Genomic DNA, 17,266 nt, shown 5'->3' with positions numbered 1-17,266 from the left:
CCTGAATTCTGAACACATTGGTTAGCTTGTTCAGGTGTGTTTGGTCATGGTCAGAACTCAATTTACCAGGAAACTAACCCTCCAGGATTTAACAAAGTTTTACAGTTTTACGATATATACCTTTTTTGAATTGCCTGAAAAACCACCTAAAATATGCAAGTTTTTGTGTAATTTAAATTCAATTTGCCCAATTTGATGGGTAATGGAAACAATGCTATGGTTATGTGATCTACAGCATCAGTTGAATCACTTCACTGTAATTCAAAATACTCTCCTGTGGCTTAAATGCAAATTTGAACATACTATTTTCATGTACAGTTTTTCCCTCTTACTATAGCACACTTAAATGTGGCATATATACACCACTGAAAATGGTGCCAAACTATACTGAAATATTGACAAATGCTGTTTATTGCAAGTTTTGTAACAATGAACAAATTGATACAATGTACAATGTGTAAATCATATACATCTGAGAAAATGAAAAGCATTTTAAGACTGAGCTAGTGTGCAGCCCCTAGACACTAATGCAAAACATTAAATTTGTCCCTTGAAAAAAAAATAACTATAAAAACAAACAGCAAATGCTTTAATCAATATTTTAAAAAGCTCTGATGAAATAAAAATCCTTGCATGGATTTCTTCAGAAGTTAGCCAACCAGATGCTCCTGTACAAGTGTGCAGTCTGGGGAAAAAACAAACAAAATACAAAACCGGAAGGTCTAGTGGAGCCTTTCTTTTTCTCCTGACCCATACTAACGGCTTAGATCGCTAACTTGGAGGCCCATCACAAGTGCTGCTTACAGGTTCTGTGCCATTAATGTTGCACTCTGAACTGTTTGGCTCCGTTTCTTCACCTTCCTGTTCTAAGAGATCTGCCTCTCGGCTCAGTCCCTCGGCATCTTCTGTGCTTCCTTCCTGGGTTTCTGTTGAACCGCCGTTCCTCTTGCCCTGTTTGTCACGGAAGACTTCCACCCCCACCATCCGGAGGTAATGAAGACACTCATTACGTGAGACGAAAGGCCTGATGGAAGTTTTTCCCCTCCAGCCGCACAAATCTATAGGGCACTGAGGAGCATCAAGATCCCTGGAGAGAGGAGAAGAAAGAAAACTTAAGTTTATACAAGAGGGAAAAGAGCCGAAGAATGAGTGACGGAGAGAACAAGGAGAGGAGAAAGCAAGACAGAAGAAGGGGAGAGGAAAATGAGCAAATTATTGATCAGCTACAGTGCAGACAGCGCCAGGAACCGAAGTGGAGTGTGACAGGGATGGCGGTCGGGGCACTTTAAGAGCGCCTGTGATCAGACGGATGGAAAAAGAGAGTGAAAGATGATCAGGCACGCTGTGCTGGAACGGGCCGTCATGTTTTCATGTGGGGAGCCAGCAGCACTCTGCCAGCAGAGGAGGATGACACCACAGCGCCACGCGCCGCTAATCACAGTGACATCAGAGCTACTCTCGGCTCGTGTCACTCACTGTGATGAAACGGTGAAGAACAAGTGCATGCACGTCAATATTAAAGTATGTGCTTTGTGGGGGCTCATATTAATGAGAAAATAAATGGACCTATTCATAGATTCCCATGATGCCATGAGGCTAATTTAGACATGTTGTCTAGCACAAAAAGGAATGGAGCAATAATGCTGTGTGGCGAACGTTTATCAAACAGACCATTTGTTGTGAATACTGAAAAGGGCTGTTTGAGATTCAGTTTCAAAACTCTATTCTACTCCTTGATGCACAACAAAGAACTTGCATGAGTTGAGTTGATCACAGATCACAGATGAGCGAGCAGTGTAGCAGATGAACTTTGATGGACCTGAACTGTGCAATGGTATTTTTGCACGGTTGAAACATGGCTTCCATATATATTCCTTGCTATAAATAATAGTAAATTGGAAATATTTTAGCAAAGGGTTGTTTAACCCTTATGAGAACATTTACGTCTATGTTGTACATTTCTTCAATTTAAATAAACACATTTTATACAGTGTCTAGAATAGAAGTTTACATAATTAAAAAAAAAAAATTAATAAACATCCAAAAAAATAAAAAATAAATGTCTAAAATATCAATTTAAATGAAAATCTAAATAAATGTTAAAATAATAAACAATCTGACAAATTAAATCAAACAATTAACATCTGAATATCAAAAATAAATATGTAAACTACTTAAAATATCAAATCAAACAAACCAATCTACAGAAATATCTGGTGTAAGAACAGCCATACATGGGCACAAAACCAGAGTTTACTGATTAAAATGGTGGGTGTGTATGTGTGTGTGTGACAGAAAGAGAGGGACAGAGATAAAAGGACACCGTTTCCAGCTGGATTGACTAGTTTTCTACACAGTAAGAGCCCATCAACGAGAAACATGACTGTCTGGTGGGCCAAACAATGAGCTTTCTGCTGAGAGAGACAATGAAGAGCTGTTTATCTGTGAAGAGGAAACCGGTGCATCAGTTCGAGCCCTTTAATTATCAGACAAGGGGTATAATGGCTACAAAGCGCTCAATCTCCATTCATTTGTCTTCTGACTGGCTGAAGAATAGTAGGAGTGGCATCACAGAGCCCTCTGTGTACATACAACACTGCACACCTCCCAGCCACCGCCACAGGAGTCCCAGCACGAGTGACGCTCAAATACATTGCCAGACGTCTACCTAGAGCGCACGTTAAGATTTCACCTGATCTCTAAAATACAGAAAACCGATCTGATTTTGGTTCATATCCAAGGCAGAACTACATTTAGCCTTCACACATATAAAGAAATTCCAGAATGAATTGTGATTCTAGCTTGATTTACTCAATATCTGTGCACAACATATTTAAAAATGTGAATTTTAGTATTTTTCCATTATGTTGTCCTGTTAGCTTAGCAACATGCTAACACCAAACTATTGGAAAAATTACTAGTTCCATTTTGTCTTAGAAGAAAGTACTCTACATAGTTCACTGGGCTTTAGTACAGATAAATGATAGAATGATAGAACATTGACATAATATGGATTGAGAACATGAGCACTTACTGTGGATCTGGTAGGTATCGTAATACAATGCTGCCCATTTCTGGAGAAAGAGAGAACAACATATGCTTTTTAGATCAAGATTTTGAATACATCAGCAATGTCAAAAAAATAAAAATCACGCATTTGTTGGATGTAATGTGCATCACATGAGCTTCATGAAAGAGTAAAAGCCAAAGGTTCTGGTCTTAACATGGGAATATGTCACAGGCTGTTTGACCATATTGACAAGTGTCACAGCAACTACTAGAACACCAGATTAATATCTACACACAAATATATACATATAGAAATTATAACATTTTAGCAAATAAAATATATACAATTAATTACATGAAATTTATGTGTAAAATGTGCAGTGTATAGTCGACATAGCAGTGGTACTGAAAACCATGGTGGCAAATAATTTATCCAAGGGGCATGATGTAAATACTGAAGGGCTGAGAACTGAGCCCTGTGGAACACCCTGTTCGAGTATGACAGTGGGTAATATACAGTTATGCAAGGTGATGTAGCATTTTCTGTCTGTCAGATAGGAGGAAAACCAGGATAATACAGCTCCTGAGATGCCAATCTCTGAAAGACGTAGGAGTAATAACTTATGACAGACAGTATCAAAAGATGAGCTGAGATCAAGTAATAAGAGTATGGAAAGACTGCCCAAAGTAAGAGACCATTAATAACCCTTACTAAAGCATTTCAGTACTGTGATGCAAGCGAAATCCTGACTGAAATATATGAAACTGAGTTTTTGAGAGCTAGAAATCACATCGGTTAAGTGGCAACAACCTTTTCCATGATTTGGGGATTTTCATATTTTCTATAATGATTTCTATATTTTATAAATTGTTACATATCAAAAATTCAATCTAATGTGATTGCATGCATATAATTTGTTAAGGTTCACTCAACTTTTTACCATTCAAAACAGCAAAAAAAAAAAAAAAGCCTATACATTTTAACATGGTGAAGATTTCAAGCGTTCATGGTCTTAAAACACAAGTGGCATTAGCAGGACTCTGAATGACACTGACCAAGTTTCTTGGCCTGAGTGTGAGCATCATCTCCAAGCTCGCTGAAGAAGGGGTTTTCCTGCGTGAGGAGCACCTTCACGTCCTCCACGCCGATTTTGATGATTCGGCCTCTGATGTAGGGGCATAGCGTGTAAATACCCTAAAGACAGACAGCAGCATAGAGTCAAGAACTCAAAAGACTTCTTGAAACACATATATAGCATTTAGAAAATCATGTAACCACAGGATGATTAAGTCTAGTGCACAAATGCATTCCCCTTTGCCATTAACTCAGCCTTGGAAAGCAGCAGACATGTTTTAATTTATTCCTTTGTCTTTGGGAAGAATAAATACACACACAAAATTTGCAGAACAGATCTTCCTCTAGCTAAAAATCAATAGACTGTAGTGGAAAATGGTAATGGAAGTTCCCTCTAGAGCAGACAGGAGGTTATAAACGGCACATTGAGATTAACTTGTTTCCCTAAAGACCACTAAACCTAGTTTTTTAGCAAAAAAACATCAGAGACAACGGAGATATCGGAGTGTTGCTTTAGTTATAGACGGATTACTGCAGTACAACTTAATATCCAAAGCCTTTCTGGTCTAAATTGCGTGTGAAATCAAACCATTATATCTTGAAGACATATCTTTGGGATTAGGCTGCTGCTTTTCAACTTGAAAAATATATTTTAATATGATTTTTAAATAATGAAAACACGTCTACAAACAACCCTATCTTTATTCTAATTCATTTAGGAGTAATCCATTTTGGGTGCGTGTTTTTGTTTTGTTTTTTTTGTTTTTTTACATGCACCCACCTCCTGAGCCAGTCTGAAAGCACAACCAAACTGTTCTCCATCATTATTTCTGGACCAGACCTTCACGCCCGTGTTTATAACCTGCAGAAAGACAGACACTTGACATGAAGATCTCCATCTACAACAGTGCTTTGCAGCTAGATTATTATTATTTTTTATTAATTTGGTAAAACTTTACAGTAAGGTACCACAGGTTAATATCAGTTAATGCATCCATCAACTAACACCAACTACCAACAAACATTTCTAACAGTACTTATGTTTTATATTTATAACATTAGCTATTAAAATTCAACGGTTTATTGTTACTTCATGTTAGCAATGCAAGTCCATTAAGTAACATTAATAGATACAGCTTTTGATTTTAATAATTATGTTTTAATATCACTTACTAATATTACTATTAATACTTACTGTTACTAATAATTAGTTGTGTATATTACTATACTATAATATTAATATAGAATTATTACTATATTACTCACACTATAATGTAAAGATATTTTCTAATATATATATATATATATATATATATATATATATATATATATATATATATATATATATATATATATATATATATATATGATAATTATATATAATGACAATTATAACAAAATAATAAAATTTATATTTAATTATCTTTATCTTTGTTTAATTGTTTATAAATAAATTAAAACCAAGTTTAAAAAAAGTTTTAATAGTTCTGCATTACTACCAAATTAACATTACAGCATGTGAATTACTCCTAACACAAACAATACAACAAAGGACGGGGTGTGTAAGTGTTTACAGAGTGTTTCTTTGTTGTAACGTAACTCCAGTGATGTCTGTTTACATTAGCAGCAGATGGTTGTTTCATACTTGATGAATGTGGAGGCAGTAGAGCACAGATAGAGATGAGATCATAGCGAGGCTGCTGTCCCCATCTGTCTGTACGCCATCCTCAATCACTGCTAGCACTGACGAAGGCCCATCAGAGAGTGTGTGTGTGTGTGTGTGTGTCTGCTCTTGCCTTCATTCTCTCGCTGTTGTTGAGCAGAACATTGCGGAGCTCTTTGGACACCATGTACAGGTTCCTCTTCTTTCCTTCGCGGGTGCGAGTCAATACGTTCAGCTTGGGGAAATCTGGAGACAGGTCGTAGAAAGCTCTACAGCAGACAAAGAGATATCACAGCATAAAATAAATGATGGTTAGACAGAAGGAAAAAAAACGCACATATGCACACAGCGCTGAACACGCTGCGACATATGGAGCAGAGGCGTTGTCTCCAACAAGTCAAAATGGCGGGTTTCCAGCACTGTGGCACTGTGCATCTGTGTGAGAAAATAAATCACATTCATCACAAACAAAAGACAGAGTCACAGTGACTGAACGATAATGATCATATCATCCATTCATCTGATTGGTCACATTGGATTTATAGTGTAATAACAGATAAATGCTACACACACACACACAGGTCCCAGCCCACTCAGAGCATATATATTCAGGCTTAACAAACACACACTAAAATACTGCTTAACAAAAAAAAAGCAAGATATTAGAGCTTTTGTAAAGACAGTATTTGTATTGAGCAGCGAGTCTTTGTAACTGGAGAGGAAAGGCACTCACTGGAGAGGAGAGAAGATGGGGTCATCCTCTGTCAGAAACACAAAAGGATCCTCTTTGAAGCCAAAGAGTTTCATCTTCTTTGGAGGAGGGGGGCTGGAACAGACAGAGCACTTCATGTCAATGTGGAGCACAACTGCAGGAGCACACACCGTCCTTTAGGGGGAGGTGAAATCAACAGCACAAGCAACGCCTGAGAGCCAACGGATTGAAATGGATTCTCTCGGAATTCTTAAAGAAAACTGCACAGTTGCTGAATTTCTATTATACCTAACTATTATGGGACACAACAGGTTAAGAAACAATAAATGGTTCAAACTGTCATCAAATAATTATACAAGTACAATGTTCAACAATTAAAACACATTCATACTCTTTATCTTAAATATAGTGCTATTATTTTCACAGTAAGGAGATATTTACAGAGCAATTCACGTAGCTTCCAGATGGAAACGTTATTTTTAAATTAATTTAATTTTGTCCAAGTGTCTAATATGTAACAGTAAAAAAAAAAAAAAAAAAAAAAATTAATAACGGTTATAATAATTATAAAAAATAATTTAATAATATTTTTAAAGTAATACATTACTATGATATAATATGATAATCAATGTATGTTATATAATACAAATAACCATGCATTGCTTATTATCAGTTATTTGTTTTATAATACAGTAGTGTTTATAAAATAGTTATTTTATTATTAAATGGTTGTTATTAACAGCTAAAATGGTTGTTTTAAACCATTCTAATAATAATAATAATAATAATAATAATTAGATTTGCTTGTTATTTATGTCGTTGCTAGAATATTAACTATTGTTATTGTAATATTATGTAACAGACAAATTGATTACCATTAGTTATTATTATTATTATTAGTAGTAGTAGTATTATTACACATTAACGAGATGATGTTAACAGGACTGTGTTTGAAATTTCTTGCGCAAACTTTCTCATTTGGGAACTATGGACATGACCATCCTGCCGTGATAATGGACACCCTAAAAATGCTACTGATTTTCTTGCCATTGTATTGATTTATTTTAATATTTAATATTACTTTACCAATATCTTGTTAATTATAAATGTTTAAAACCAACAAATATATATATATATATATATATATATATATATATATATATATATATATATATATATATATAGATAATAGATCTACTGATTATTAAAACACTCATCAGCCAAAACATTGTCTTTGGTCCGTCCCAAAATCCACAGCTCAGAGAGAACAATATGGTGACTGCTGCAGCCGCATACACACCTAGCTGAAGATACTCACCCACAGACATGATCTTTCTTGACCTCTGAAGGGTCAGGGGTGTCTGGGACAGACGGGTTTCCCTCTGCAGGAGTCTCACCCTCCAGCGCTTCCACAGGGGCGTCAGTGGATGAGCCGTCTGCTGGTGGGACGTCAGCGAGAGACTCCCCCTCCTGCAGCTCCTCACTAGCAGCAGCCGCCTCACTGGAGGAGTTCACCTCCTTATTACGAAGCTACAGACAGAGAGAGGACTGAGACAACAGCCATGTTTCCATCCACCTATTTTTAAAACGCTTGATGAAAACACAAAAAATGTGCATAAATTCTAAAAAATGCACATAAAAAAAAAAAACTTGTGCACTCAACTATGTAGGATACATTTCCTATCCAGTAGGAAAACATGCGCACAAACTATGATGGAAACTAGTGCTGTCAGATGATGAATCTTTATGTGGACTTCATGTGTACGGTGTTTATTTATTATGTATATATAAATATTAAATATATTTATATATAATATTAAATATAATACTATAAATATAATAAAGCTACTTTTTTCAAAATATATACTAAATGTGAGTATATATATATATATATATATATATATATATATATATATATATATATATATATATATATAATATTAAAATGACAAAAAGATACCATAAATGTACTCCCATACAACTTCAGTGCTCTGTCTGCATGTATTTGAGGTTTCTAATACCTTTGGGTAACGCCGGTTCCATGGCATGGGCTCCTTCTTCACCAACACAGCCACAAAAAACCCACCGGTGTTCTGGTGATGGGGCAATATTCTCATACTGAAAACACAGACAAATGTACCATAATGACTGGAGTTAGGTACGTTAGGATCACACACAGTGATGGTATACAGTCACTTTTACTGTGGTTTTATACTACCATCTGGAGGAGAGATCTGGAACAACACAAACATGTGCAGAAACGGTTTGAAGCAGTTATGTTTCTGTTATAGACCGATATATAAGATCGAAACAAACTCACCATCTCTCCAGCTTCATATTGGCCAACTTCTCTGGGTCTGTTGGTGGAAACATGGTGGGTCTGATCTGAGTGTGTCGACTTGCTGGCACCTCTGACCAGTCAGAGAACCACTGACCCTCTTTGGACATTACCTTTAAAAGAGCACAGAGCTAGGTCACACTACCTTTTTTCTAAAGCAATTTGTTTAGTTTTTTTTATTTAGCAAGCATGCTCCAAACTGATCATAAGTGACAAAAAACATTTCCAGAAAGCTCTTCCGTCACTTAATCGTTTATTTTTATGCGTCAGTCTATTAAGTAGGTATATAAGACCACGATCCGCACAAAGTAGTCTTCTCTTTAGTGTTTATTTTAAATTAATAGCCAATAGGATAAAACACAAATGTTTCTGCTCAAGGCGACATGGAGCTGAAATGTTTGTGTTTGGTCCTATTGGTGATTAATGTACAATAAACACTTAATAGCTCTGACGCCACGGGGGGAAATTTGAACTAATAAATGATCTGTGGGTTATTATGAGCTGAAACGTCACGGACACATTCTGGGGACACCAGAGACTTATATTACATCTTGTAAAAAGGGGCATAATAGGTCTCCTTTAAAGACTAGCCTCCAAGTTGCCAACCACACATGTCATGTTCACTCTGCATCACTGTCTGAACTTTACAATATCAAAACCAGAGTACAAGATCTGATGACTTTCAATTTGGTTAGAGAGGCTATCACGAGCATAGGCATGTTATTTTAATAATGTTACCAAGATATCTTGGATTATCAAAAGAGCTTTATTGTGGGCTCCAGTGAGGACTACTGTTAACTAGAGTCTAATGCCCTCGCTGCAGTCAATGAAGGGAAACGCAAAAGACGTAAACCAGGGCAAACTCAACATTCATAAGCAGAAACAGAAACTGATGTCAGAGAGTGGAGGCTAATGCTTCATTACCTTCCAAGATGTAACTCCAGGCATATATTTGAGTCCTGGGAGATCTGCAGAGGCATCTGCTAACTCTAAAGCACCTGGGAAATAAATAAGAGTGAAGAAACCACCACAGAAGAGTGAGATTAGAAAATAAAAGATGAAGGAGAAATAAGACTAATACATGCAGCTTAAAGGAAAACACCAGTTTTTCCCCTCAACCTAGACTACATTAACTGAAACTAAATAAAATAAATTCATAAAAAATCAAAAATTTTCATTCATATTGACAAAAACACAACAAAATTACTAAGACTTCAAAAGTTAAAACAGAAATATTAATTAAAATTATTTTTATATTTGCAGATTTAAAATTATTTTTAAAAATTTGCAGAAAGTAAAAACAAACAAAAAAAGCCACATGAGAAAAAAACAAACAAACAAAAAAAAAAGTAGGAAACACTTAAAAGCTATATAATGGTAATTAGAACTGGGGTGAAAATTTCTTAACTTTCATTAAAATATTGTGATAAATTCAAATAAGAAAGGTCCTAAAATAAAACTTAGGAAACGGGGCAGAAATGTTTCTGAGGCAGAAGCCGGAGGACAGCAGACATACCTTCACTCTTCTCCAGCAGAGCAGCGATAACCGCTTCATCCTCGATGGGGTTCAGAGAGCAGGTGGAGTACACCATCCTGCCCCCTACTGCCAGCTGCTCCACACCTCGCACTGCGATCCTGATCTGCAGCCTGACAGACAAACAGAGGAATGGAAAAGACACGCACACTTAGAGCATAACAAACTGCTCTGTTCTGCAACCACTGCAGCTTGAGAACAGACACACACACACAGACCCATGCTGACAGTGCAACCAAAAGAATACAACATCTCGTTTCAATAACGAGGTATAGCAAACACATCACTGCTGATTCACTGCTGCTGCCAAAGTGCTTAAGCTCCAGACACATTGATCTTCATGTATCAAGACCTTTGGGTTCATCGGAGAGCATGAAGACACTGGGACACGTTCAGAATGGAGTACTGCTAACTGAACCGTATACTCTGTAGTGCAAAACTATGATATATTGACTTCAATGCAGTTGTGTACACAAGTAGTATAAATAAATGTCTTGATCTAAGTCATCTGATAAAATAAATAATCTGTATGTGTATGTAAAATTTATATTTTTATTCAGCAATAATGCATTGGACATTGGAAAGTTTCTTGAAATTTAGTTTTAAAAAAGTGGTCATAATACAGTATAAAAGCTTAAATAACCTTTTTTCTAATAACAAAAATAACTGAACATTTAAATACAATAAACACTAAAAATAAAAAGTTTTACACTGATTAAAGTGCTAAAAAACTATAAAGATCCATAGGTATCACTTTACAACAAGACCTCACGATGAGCAATTTGCTACAGAAGCTTTTAATCTTTGTTAAAAAAAATGAAAGTCTTAGTTCATGTTAGCTCATTAAATAATACAGTTGCTACTTTTCAAATGAAATATTATTAAATATTGGAATATTTAAGATTAATGAATGTTCAGAAGAATTTTCAATTGGCAGTTTATGTTAACTAATGAATTAACTAATGTTAACTAATGAAGCCCTAATGTAAATGTGTATGAACAATAAAGAATTAAAATGCTTTCAAACAATATCCAGATTAAAATGAAAAAAAGTTGAAAATAAATAGCCTATTAAGTTCAAGTATTTGGCGCTGTGATGAACACCACAGTAAATACACAAATCTGAATGGCTATAATTTAAATGTGTTTTAGAAAGTAGCAGCTGCTTTATTTATGGGGTTTCTAGAGCAAAGGCTGTATTTAATGCAGTCTAGCGCCATCTGCTGTCAGAGACTGTTAAGCGTTGTTTAAGTTCAGCATGCGCAAGCCGTCTACTGAACGCAAACACTGCGGATTACGTTCTGGTGTACTCTCCAAAATGGCGGAAGACGGTAACTTAAGTATAAGAATTGCTCAATTGCTAAAATGTTATTGTTTTCTTTGCGCACAAAAAGTATTCTCGTAGCTTTGTAATATTAAAGTTGAATCCCTGATGGCACACTAACTACTTTACTGATGTCTTTGGTGCGTTTCTGTGCATTGATCTTGGTAATATCCTTGCTGTCTATGGAGGGTCAGAGAGCTCTCAGATTCTGTCAAAAATATCTTAATTTGTGTTCTGAAGATGAACGAAGGTGAATAATTAATGACAGAATTGCATTTATGGGTGAACCCTTTAACTTACTAGACTTCTTCACCTAATGTATGCATGCACTCTGTAGGTGTGTTTTGTCTGCTTTTCGTGATATACTCGACAATATCAAATCGTACATCATTAAAACAGATACTACAATTGTATCATAGGCCATGCATATCACACACCCCTATACAGTTTAGATTTTTATAATGCAAATGTCTTCTTATCGATCCACCAGTTCACATTTAAAGCTCTGCGTGTTTGCAGAAACCCTGTATTCACAGCACACAAATTACACACTGGAAAAACAGTTATAGTACACTATTCTGAACACTGGCCAAATGAACTGGACTAGTCTTACCCATGGAGGTGGAGGCTGTTGCTGGTTGTCCATTTTTTCCACACATCAATGTTTTTCCTCATCGTTCCATCTCCACTGTAGAGAAAATGTTTATTTTTTGCAGTTTAATTGCAATGCAATTTCATATCATTTCATGTTACACTTTATTTTATGGTATCCTTATTACATTTAAAGGCAGGGTATGTGATTTGGATCAAAAAATGTTTTTGTTATGCTGGTTGAAAGTCTCCTGACATCCCGATAACAATCATTAAGTTAAGTGGTCTAAATGTATTTATATGCATGTATATAATCTGTGGAAGGTGTAGGACCATAAAATGCTCGACCAATCAGATTATTCGGTCCGAACATTATGATAGGCTGTAATGCCTGCTTGTCAACATATGTATTTGCATACCTCCGTGCACCCTGTTTATTAGTTACTTGAAAAAGTAATCTGATTACGATTACAAAGTAAGTAACTCCAGTTACTTGTTATAATTAGTGATTCTTTACTAGATTACAGATAGTGGTATTATTACCAAATTTATTTCCTTCAACTAATTTTAAACTGGACTGTATTAAATTTTAAGAGTTTCCTGTGATCTCACGAGATCATATGCCTTTTTTTTTTTTTAAATCAACCGCATCAGTGTTTGGTTAACAATGCAGCAAATTTTGAATCAAATAAAAGTGCTTTCATTCGTTCATTCAGGAATGAACTCAAAGTTAGGAAACTACAATCCTACTCAGGCAAAAAGGCAAGCCATAATCACATCTTAAAGTCCACTTCAAATCATTTCACCGATGGAGAGAAATGTTTAGGCAGCAAAACCAGGCTGACCACATTGTGTATGTGTGTATGTGTGTATGTGTGTGTGTGTGTGTGTGTGTGTGTGTGTGTTGTTTGGCCTGCTGGTAAGGAGGCAGACAGTGTTGTGCTTGGCACCTGATTCTGCTGCAGACCGAGTATAGACTCCACCAGCTATAAACCCTGCTATATGATGTTACACACTGGGAAGAGATTCACTGCTCGACTGTAAACACAGAGATCTGGTATGTGTGCGCATCTATAATTATGATCCCTACATACACTGTGGACAATCTGAACTTCATTATCTGTGTACAAGAAAGCAGTTTATACATCTACAGAATATTTTTAATAATCCACATCAAAAGTACCCAGACTGATCTCCTTGCATCTTATTTTGACGTATAACCGCTTAGAAGAGACCAGCAGATGACATTTTAAGCAACCAATAATCACGAACCAGACTGTAAGGTTGAAGCTTCTGCGAAGTTTGCGAGAAGATCAACACCGAATTTTAAGACGGGTTTTTTTTCCAGAAAGATTGGGCGGGTTGAAAGACACCTAACTAAAACCAATCAGAAGCCACACAAACTCATTTCATATACACTAAAATCAGTTCCAGGTTTTATAATTAAAAGATTGAGCCACTTATTTTTCTGTATGGCATCTATGACCTTATACTTTGCCAAAATAATAATTATTTTAAGTTGGGTTGTATATAGTGTAAGTGTATGGGGGTTTGTGTAGCATCATTTATATACTATTATAGTATTTTAATATTTTGAAAGACCGTTTATTTTTATATTTTCAGTTTCAATATGGCTTTATTTTTTTAATTCAGTAATTTAGTCATTTAAGGCTGCAAGATAAATTGCATTTTAATCATGATCATGGTTTCTGCTCATCTTGATTTAAGCATACCAGTAATCGTTTTCGATATTTGCCTGCTAGTTATATATCTTGAAGGTGCATCACTTTAATTTGCCATTTCCATTATATTGCACTGGTAACAAGCCTCCACAACCGTTCATGGATCTGGTTGCCAGATGTCAATACTTCAAATCCCCCAATCAGTGCTTTTCTCATGAAAAAAACCATCTTCTGCTCTGTGGTTTACTTAAACTTCCCAACCTGGCAACCACACAACTCACCTGCAGGGTACATCACACAGGATTCGGTCGTAAAACAGGACTTCCTTCTTCCCGTCCTGATCAAAGTGCAGACGTGGGATGCTAGAGGCGTCATGGTTGACCACCATAATACATGGACTGTTTAATCTCTTGGCCTGGTGGACCAGCAGGTAACAGCGCTTGTTATCCACATCATTGGCAATTACAAAACCCTCTGAAGACACAGAAGAGACCAGTAGAGGATACCTTATGAGATATGATCATCTTAAACTTAAACCCATACTGATGAGTAACTGTTTACCAGGGAAAGGTACGTCCATGTCTGAGTGAAGCATCTCTATTAGTTGAGCAGTCTTTGATCCTGGAGCTGCACACATGTCCAGAATCTAGTCAGACGAGCCAGAAAGATGGAGAGGAGACTTCACAATTAGAAAGATTCTCTAGGTGCAGAAAACACATGGAACAGAAAAACACCCAGCTGGTTTTTAATTAAGGAAACTCGTGATGGTGCTGTTGAAGATGTACCTTATGCTGAGGCTCAATTTTCAGTAGAAGAGGAGGAATCATACTGACTGCTTCCTGTCTGCTAATATTCCCCTGATTGAGGAAACAGGATTAAAAGAATGGCTTGTCACAAACAATATTTGCATTCATAAAAAAAAAAAAAAAAAAAAAAATGAAGTTCCATGATAGGAGTTGCTGATTTTTTATTTACCGATTCGGTTTCGCTGACCAAGAACTGGTGGAATTTCTCCAGGAGCGGGGATTTGCGCAGAATCTTTCTGCTCAGGTTAGTGTGCCACGCCAGTTCATCAGGATACCTGTAATAGCACAGTGAGACTAACGTTTTACAGATTTCCAAAGACATTCAGAACTCATTTAAAAGGTAAAAGACATAATCAAATAGTTTTTTATTCATCTTACCAACTTAAGGGCTGAGGAGCCTCGATCTTCTGCCCATCCACCTCAAGATCCTGCACCTCTTTGAAGTATTTCTCTTTAAGAGTATGAAGGATTTCTTTGGCGTGACTGATTACAGGGGTTGAAAAAGGAACAAAGAACTGTGAAACACAAATAAAGTGCCAGTTTTTTCTTCTTTATTTATTTGTGTTACTGTTCTTCAACTACAACATTGTTGAATTACACTCATGTTTTGTTACAGCTCAATAAACAGCTTGAATTGAAAAAAAAGTTGAATTGTTAGTGATGTCAAACAATTAATTGCAAATAATCACATCCAAAATAAGTGTGTTAACATTGTGTGTATTGTGTATATTTATCATGCATATATAAATACACACATGCATGCATATATGCAAGCAAGAAGTATTGTGGACCAAAAAAATATACGGTGTATACTCGATCTAAAATTAAGGTTTAAGCAAAAAATTTGCATCAAATATGGTAAACCCAGAAAGTCAGACATTTGAGCTTTCATGTTTATTAATAAACTTCAAAACTTTTTCAACCTATGTAGAGAGGTACAGAGTGTGTCTTAAATAATTATGTTTTTAGTAAAGCAGAACAATGAATATTTCTATTCTGGTGTCGTCATCGCACACTCTGCATGGGAGAGCAGGACCAAGCCCAATCTTATAGAATTAAGTCCGGCCCTAATATAATATCGCAGCAAATCTAGCATTTTAATAAACAGTACTTTCTTTTAACTGTTTATCATATGTGCAGTGTTATTTAATATCGCGGTATAAATTCATGTTTAAAATTAAAACAGGATCAATTGCAGCAATTGTAATGTGCTTTTGACATTTTTAAATATTTCTAAGTAGCTTTAATTTTTTTTTAATTCGAGTTTGTCATTTTAGTACAACTTCATCTTATTTCATTTTAGTCCCTTGCCAAAACAACATTGCTTTTTTTTTTTTTTTATCTAATATTTTGCAAACAATTTCATGGAAGTCAATAAAAATAACTTACGTTGCATCCCTGGATATAAATGAACAGTACTTTAGTCATGCCTTATAAGCAATAATTTAAACAAATGTAAGTATCATAAGAGTATCATATTATGGTATCAGTATCATATATCAAACAGAATCGTGACAAGAGCATATCGTTTCAAGCTCATGAAATCACAAGGTCTTCTCAACTATCCGTGAAAGTTGTCAATCTAAAATGATGGTCAGTGGTAACTGGAAAAGTGGTAAATCACGATTCGGACAGCAGTAAATAATCTAACTAGTATTTTTCAACCAATTAAGTCCTAATTCAAACGATGTGGCAGTCAAAGCACTGTCTGTCCTTCTATGATAACTTCAGAAAGCATCAGGTCACCTCTTGTATCCAGTGATGCGTATTGTAGCTGGCAGGGGCTCTCTCATGGCCTCCATGAACTGCTCAAACTCTCCCTCGGGGACGATCTTCAGCTCTGTGTAGTAATGCTCGAAGAGTTTGTTCTCCTTGATGATCTCAGAGTATCCAGCTCCCCAGCCCTGCCAAAACAACCCACGTGAGTGACTATTACTAGCTTCCTGCATGTCATTTACCTTGAGATTACCCTCAAACTGTTTTATATGATGCACAATCACAATGACAGAACTATATGATGAGTGCAATCACCGTGCAGCATAAATCATATCCAGAAATGAATCTGCAGTGTTGGCACGGGGCAGAAAATTAAGAAGCTAGAGCAGTTAGCAAACTCACAGCATCATCTCGGTTTCTTTTCCCCTCTGGTCTTCCGTCTCTGTTCTGCTGAGCTCTTTGTCTGTTTCTGTTTTTCCTGCCCATTTTGGACACGCATATAACTCTGGATATAAACGATGCGTTTTAACTGAACTGCGCTTCTGAGCTCCTGCTGAATTCACGTGTTCGTGACGCAATCTAAACAAGCGCACACTCGACTGAAAGACCGCTTACTCGGTGTCCACAATATTGCCTGACTTAAATGCAGAAGCTTCTCTGCCTTTATACCTTTGACCTTCAATCCTTATTAATTAATTGTCAGAAGAATAATATACAACTTACCATGGTACAGCTATATAAAAACAAAATCGAAATTATATGAAATATGTGGATGTTGTTTTGCATTTCAATATTTAATTCTGCATTTGACTAAAT

The 17,266-nt window shown here is 36.1% G+C and overlaps 1 protein-coding gene across 1 annotated transcript; it reads right to left on the bottom strand.

Moving 5' to 3' along the window:
- Positions 1-393: 393 nt before the first annotated feature.
- On the bottom strand, positions 394-17,070 carry LOC113119539 (NOP2/Sun RNA methyltransferase 2). Its single transcript, XM_026289099.1, has 19 exons — positions 16,853-17,070; positions 16,481-16,638; positions 15,113-15,217; positions 14,904-15,009; positions 14,714-14,785; positions 14,490-14,574; positions 14,210-14,402; positions 12,269-12,343; positions 10,314-10,444; positions 9,722-9,795; positions 8,780-8,910; positions 8,481-8,577; positions 7,778-7,989; positions 6,481-6,573; positions 5,881-6,016; positions 4,866-4,946; positions 4,066-4,204; positions 3,035-3,074; positions 394-1,087 (listed from the first exon to the last, which is right to left on the bottom strand). Exons 1-19 carry the CDS (start codon positions 16,934-16,936, stop codon positions 772-774), a joined length of 2,328 nt encoding a protein of 775 aa, XP_026144884.1. The 5' UTR covers positions 16,937-17,070; the 3' UTR covers positions 394-771.
- Between the last annotated feature and the right edge of the window lie 196 nt (positions 17,071-17,266).

The sequence above is a fragment of the Carassius auratus genome, chromosome 19, assembly GCF_003368295.1.
Source record: "Carassius auratus strain Wakin chromosome 19, ASM336829v1, whole genome shotgun sequence".
NCBI lineage: Eukaryota > Metazoa > Chordata > Actinopteri > Cypriniformes > Cyprinidae > Carassius > Carassius auratus.
The sequence above is the reverse complement of the archived record's forward strand: the minus strand, read 5'-3'. Positions and strand labels throughout refer to the sequence as shown.

What these genes read in the sequence shown, in the direction of transcription:
- LOC113119539 (XM_026289099.1), bottom strand. Translation starts at nt 16,936, where the DNA reads ATGGGCAGGAAAAACAGAAACAGACAAAGAGCTCAGCAGAACAGAGAC. An exon ending in CTGTGTGATGTACCCTGCAG is followed by an intron (nt 12,344 to 14,209) that starts GTGAGTTGTGTG and finishes TTTTCTCTACAG; the next exon opens with TGGAGATGGAACGATGAGGA. An exon ending in GGAACCGGCGTTACCCAAAG is followed by an intron (nt 7,990 to 8,480) that starts GTATTAGAAACC and finishes CTCTGTCTGTAG; the next exon opens with CTTCGTAATAAGGAGGTGAA.